Source organism: Apis dorsata, unplaced genomic scaffold, assembly GCF_000469605.1.
Source record: "Apis dorsata unplaced genomic scaffold, Apis dorsata 1.3 scaffold_139, whole genome shotgun sequence".
Taxonomy (NCBI): Eukaryota; Metazoa; Arthropoda; class Insecta; order Hymenoptera; family Apidae; genus Apis; species Apis dorsata.
Genome location: NW_006263431.1, coordinates 364,454 through 370,900, shown reverse-complemented (window position 1 = coordinate 370,900; position 6,447 = coordinate 364,454). Strand labels below are relative to the sequence as shown.

The following is a 6,447-nucleotide window of genomic DNA, read 5'->3' as shown; positions in this document are numbered from 1 at the left end:
TCACTAAGGCCACACTCGGTTTCGGCGCGGAAACCGTAGGCAGGCAGGATAGATAGGCAGGAGAGTCGCGCCTCGTCCCGATTTGGCGCGATTCCGCGATCATACGAAGCTTAAAACGGAAGACAGTTCCGCGATCGTTTACGTTACGTTTTCTCTCTCTCGTTTCTGGAGCGGTTCGGTGTAATTCCTCTTGTCTGGTAAGGCGGTTGTCAGGTCGTGTGATAAACAACGGGGACCAATTAAAGTTGGTGGAGTACGAGTAGCAAGTACGAGAGATCCAGTAATTTAGTCTTTTCGCACGAGAACAGAAGGGATTCGCCAACGCGATGCCATCGATCAACTTCCTAGGTGATTCTAATTATGAGTTAGATAACGTTAAAAGGAGATCAAATTTAGCTTGTTCGTTAATCTATTTTGTAATTAATATTTTATGAATTTATATATTCGATTAAATATAAAATTAGATAAATATATTGAAACTTATTCTCAGTGAATTTTATCTCTACGTTTGTATTTGTATTTCGATATAATATAAAAGGAATCGTAATAAATCTTATAGGAAAGATCGATTATCAGAGCTTAAGATATGCATTAAAAAATAGCTGTATAACCGAATCCATTATTTATAGATATAGGTAAACTCACGCTTTAGATCGCAATTTAAATCTCGTATATAACTGGTATTAAAACTGGTCTCGACCTCACGTTCGGTTAGACTGACCCGATAACACGGGTCTAATTCGCGACCCACTTCCCAGTCACGTTCCCTCCTCGAGTTACGCGGATTTCGTGGATCGCAATTAGGCGGGAAGAAAAAAGAGCGGGCTAATTCATGCGGGGCGAGCGAGCGGCCAATTTGAATTAATCGAAGCGTGCGGTAGCCGAGCCGGTGTTGGCGTAATTTGTAAAGTAACCACGCGGTTCGTACACATTATATAACCATAGAATACGTAATGCGTTTGGTGGTGGATCGCGGAGGCCAGACAAGAAGTCGCCATCGAAACGCGTCCGCCACACGCGCATCTATTTTAATCCACCGATATTATAATAATCGTCCGAGCGAACCGTTTCCCGCTCGTTGATCGCAGCATGGTCCACGCTGAATGAAGGGCCTCTCCTCGAGTCATGGAGAGCAACATGGTTCTTGGCCCCTCGAGGGGCCAAACCGACACGCCGCGTGTAATCACTGTAATTTCGAGCGTGGACCGGCGTAATTTTTCTTTTTTCTCTCTCCATTTTGGCCGAGCCGATCGTGAACTTTCATTCGATTTCATTAAAACGACGGGAAACCCCGGGCGATCTTCGCAGGTCGTGCGACGATAACGCGACGTGACCGACCAATGATTCTATCCTGGACCCGTGTTACACGCCACTTTTCTCTTTTTTTTTTTCCGAGGCTAGAATTTTCGATTCTTTTACTTTAGAGAAGAATAAAAGTAAAAAAGTGAAAAAGTATGAGTCCTTAGAATAAAATATCGGTGAAGTATTCGACTTGTTTCTCTTGCGTTGCTTTTGTTTATGATGGGTCATAGAAATGAATAAAATGAAAAAAGCGGCGTTTGAAAAAATGCATCGTTAATAATACAGAATACGATTAAAAATGATCTGCAAGTAAAATCGGACCGTTTCCGCGTTTTAGACAAAAAGTATTTTTGATTGCATGTCGAGAATAACGAATTACAATTACGATAGAATTTGAAACGAAAATTGAGAAACAAAATAATCAATTAGCAAAAATTATATCGATAAAGTTATTCCTATTCACTCATCCGCTCAGAATATAAATCACTATCATTAAGAAACAATTTTAGAAAGCTTACAATTCACAACCGTAAAAATTTTTAATAAAAGCTCAATAAATCATTTTAGGTTAAAAACAATATATGATAATTACAATATCCATATATTGTATTGTAATTATGAACGAATTCAATTCGTCGTGTAATAAGCATCAAAAATGTTATATAACTTCATAAAATGCTTATAGATCAAGTCTATTTCAAGTGATAAAAAGAATAACGCAGAAAAAAAAAGTAGGACTCACAGGCATCGATGGCGGCATTCCGCGCAGCGCAGCACCGCTCCACTTGCGCTTTCTGTTTTGATACTGCGCGGTCCTGTAGCTATTATTGTTGTGATGACCGGTATACATCGGTGCACGCTGCTGCATCGATGGTCGAAACGCGGGATAAGCCATTCCAGGATATCCTTTCCCATGGTAATCACCAATCTCGTATCTATGAGGATCGTGATGCATAAAAACACTGTCACTAGCGACACCAGACACGGGCACTCTGTAACGTTCCTGTTCGTGTTCATGCTCGTCAATTTTCCCAATAGGTCGATCTGGAGATGGTCTGGCGCCATGAAACGAGGGAGGTAGCATTGCTGGCCCATAAAAATGTGAAAATCCATAAGAATTCGAAAGCCCGGAGTTTACCGGCCGTGGATAACCTTGATGGGGTGGCTGACACTGATTGATAATTTCGGAATTTGCATCGAACTTCGTTGGAACGATTGGTTTCCTGTCATAATGGTAATCGTGTTGAATGGCATGATATTCGTCTTGGGTTTCTCGTTTAACGTCGAACAGTTCCGTCGACTCCGGCGCTTCGATTTTAACCCGAACTCGACCGTCGGCGACGCCCGTGTTGGAGTTTTTCGGCGAATTTCTCGGGGCCGAATCCCCGTCGCCTACACTACCCTGCTGCATCCTAAGGATATCCACAGTGACGCGGCGGCCCGCGTCAAACTGCGAATCCGACCGTGTCGAATAACGGTCGAATCATAAATATGATCACGAATGTATTATGGCAATCGATGGATTGAACGAGCATTATTCGAGAACAATCGCGAACCAGTATTGTTGAAAAAGATTAAATAATTGATTATGTTGTACGTCGAGAAGTGTCGTGATCGCGTGCTATGATCGAATTTATCATAATCTTTAATAATCGTTCTTGATATCATGCGATCAGATGATGAAAAACGTGGCAAATACAATTAAATTTCAATCACTATTATCGATATCACTGCCATTTTCGTTTTTTCGAAATATTATGAAAAAAAAATTCGTTGAAAATTTTTCTAATATCACATTTGTAATATCGTTGTATTTCCTATTTGATTTTATAAATCATTAAAATTGAAAATTCGAAATTCCAAGAGTGACGAGCATGAAAAAATGATATGGCTGGTCGTTTAAATATAATATATTCTTAGAGGAGCATCATCAATAAGCATCGCGATCGTGAAGCGTACGCTTGTATATCCAGCATGAAAAAATTGATCAGTCGAGCACAACGAAATAAAGAAGCGAAGAATCGAGGAGCGAACAGAAGCGTTCGGCGGCACGCTGTCGGTTGGTAGAAGCAGCGCTCGTATAGTTGGCTCGGTGCTTTTCGGTCGAGTGGAGGGGGTGAAGGAGGGGAGGACAAGGGCGGCGTGACAGTTTCCGTGTCACGTGTCCCCGACCTTAGGCCCCGCCTACGACTCCGATTTTCCTTCGGTCGGATCGTTACCTGGCCCTATCGGGGGCCCTTTCCTTCTCGTCATTCGTCGAGTGTCGCTCGTACGAGTCGCACGATTTCTATTGAGCGTCGGAAAACGAAGGAGAGATAGATTTTCTCCGAAGGGTTGTCACTTCCAGCTGGTTCTTGGCGCGAGCGAACGAACAAAGTGTCCACGATGCAGACACGCTTCAGAGCTTCTCTTCTTTCTCTTTTTCTCCCTCTCCGACAACGAAAGACGACAAGACGTCGTCGAGCGTGAAGCACCGTGTATACGTACGCGCGAGAACGGACGACTCGCGTTTTCACCGTGTTCCGCGAACTTTTTACGGTACACTGCTTCGAGAATCCAGCGGCAACCGACGTGCTTGCTCTCGTTCAATCACACAGACAACAAGAGGGGGTCGAACCGTCCGAGGATCGAACCTGACTCTCTTGACGCGATACCCGGTTTTACCTATCGCGATTGACGCTATCTCGCGATCAGGGTCACGAATTACGGGGAAAAAACACCATATCGGTCAAGAACGCAACGAGCATACGTAAGGATGCCGGATTGCCTCGGTCGAGCTGATCGCGTACGAGTTTCGTTCCACGCAGCGTGAAACTTGGCGGAGGTGCGCGGCCACCACCAGCTAGCGGGAACGCACGAGCCTGCCCGAATACGCCCGAGCTCCGATATATCTCCTCTACCTACGGAGTTGGCCGGTTGCCTCCCGCCTTCCGTAGACCTACACAGCTAGACCCACTTTGTGGGTTCACCTTTTGTTGAATCTACCAGTGCACTTCTATTCACGGTTTACTACTTCTTCTCGCGATGTGTCTACGCGTTCTCCGCCGCGTTTTCGCCCATTTACCGTCCCTCGACAAACCATATCTCTTTAAACGAACGTTCTTCGAACCTGTCTAACCTCTCCAAACCTGATTTCTTTTTTGCTTCTTTTTGTTACTGCTAGTCTAATTCTTTTGAAACGTAAGTAAATATAAATCTAAATGTTTCGAGTAGTTTTTATGTTCTATTTCTGTATGCTTTTGATTATCCTGTTTACTACGAAGAACGTAGATTGAAAATATCAATTGGATAATTCGCTTACCTCTTTCTTTATCTCGTTTTTGTATTCGCATTTTTACGTTCTTCAGAGATGTTTTCATGAACAATACGTAATCTCACTACAAAAAAAGTAATAACGAATATAAATAAGACGCAAACACTTTTGAGATGAGAAGATTCGAGCTACTTATAGGCGAGATTTGAACTAGTATAGCGTTACAGTTACAATATTACGATTAACTAATCGACCTACGTCGATAAAAAAGTTCGATTATGCGCAACTTCAGAGCATAGTAGATTCGTCTGTCATTTTTATTAGACTACAAATCCGGTATGTAATGATTTTTATTTTTTTTAGAGTATTATTATGATTCTTATCGACTTTTATTAATATATATTTTATTTTTAAATTAATCAATTTTAGTATAGATTTCGATGCCTAGTGTATTAAGAGTGTTTAAAAGAGTGTTTAGCTTAAAAAAATATATATATTTGAAAAAAATAAATTCTAATTCTGATAAATCATAGACTTTATATTTGAAACATACTAAATTGTACGTAACAAATCAATATTATTTCATTTGACAAGTTTCTCTGTGTATAATTATTCATTGAGTGTTGCTAACATAACCAAAAAAAATTATAGAATTTGAAACATTAATAAACATTCCTATTTCATTAAAGTATCATTTATATGTGACAAAGAAAATATCAATTTGTTCAAAATAAATGATAGACAAGTATTAATAAATATCAAATGCCTAAATTAATTTAATGCAATTTATTTACCAATACTTTATGCATTGTTCGTTCCATTGTACGATATTTACATTGTATGTAATAAATTTGTTAATTTAAAGCAATTTATTTATCATTATTTGATTCTTCGCTCTATTGGCATATAATGTCTATGATATATAATGAAATAATAAAGAATAAGTAAATAAAATTAGTCAAATACATCGTTCCATACGAACGTATTAAAAATAACATTGCAGCGAATATTCGACGCGAGTAGTCGATAAGGAAAGTACCTACAATTGTGGCACGAAAAGATGGAAATTTATCATTTTCGATTCTACGTTACCCTCAGCGTCTATTTCGATGAGAACCGCCATTCGCGATTCTGTGCGCGCCGTTACACGATATATCAGATTACGTATCCGTTGCGTCATGTAAATTGATACTTGTACACGGCTGAACACCACGAGCGAACATTTATTTGAGTGATAAATTATCGTAATGTCGAACAGTCACGCTTTCAATTCCAATTTTGCTAACTAGATCACCGAGCATCGCTCGACAACATAGTGGATGGGAGCTTAAGCCATGTTAAGTAGTCGTCAAGACTCGTACGACCGTTACACAATGAAACAAAGAAGGCATGAAAAAATTCAATCGTCCTTTTCAATTTTGCGATATTAGATATTTAAATATTAAATTTATACATGTTTTTTAATCCATTCAATTTATTCTTTTGTATTAATTCTTTTTTTTCCTTTTTTTTTTTTATTATAGATCAGATTTTCCGTACATTCTCAACTATACCTAAATATCTTATTGGCAAGTAACGTATGCGTTTTTACCTGCGCCCCGGTTTCGAGACAAAGGAGACAAGATCCTCGACTCCCTTCTTTCGATCGTACAATAGTCCACGTTCCTATGCGTATGCAGCTTCACAGCAGGATGACTGGTGAGAGAATTCAATTTCCATTGTCGTTATCGCAATTGCATCTTTCTCTTGTTATGTTCGTACGTTATTTCATTTTTTTTTTCTGATAAACATCTAACCTCGTACTTGATAAAGGACAGAGTCACTGTCTTGTTCAACAATCTCGAGTTATATATATAGATAAATTTAATAATAAAAATTAATTGATCGTTTAG

General features: G+C 39.7%; 1 protein-coding gene across 1 annotated transcript in view; it reads right to left on the bottom strand.

Moving 5' to 3' along the window:
• The window catches only part of LOC102671021, a 115,627-nt gene extending 112,626 nt beyond the window's left edge, over window positions 1-3,001 (bottom strand). Inside the window, exon 1 of the mRNA XM_006613309.2 lies at window positions 2,045-3,001. Coding sequence (XP_006613372.2) covers window positions 2,045-2,713 — 669 coding nt within the window. The 5' untranslated portion in view covers window positions 2,714-3,001. The remainder of the gene's footprint in view (window positions 1-2,044) is intronic.
• Window positions 3,002-6,447: the final 3,446 nt, after the last annotated feature.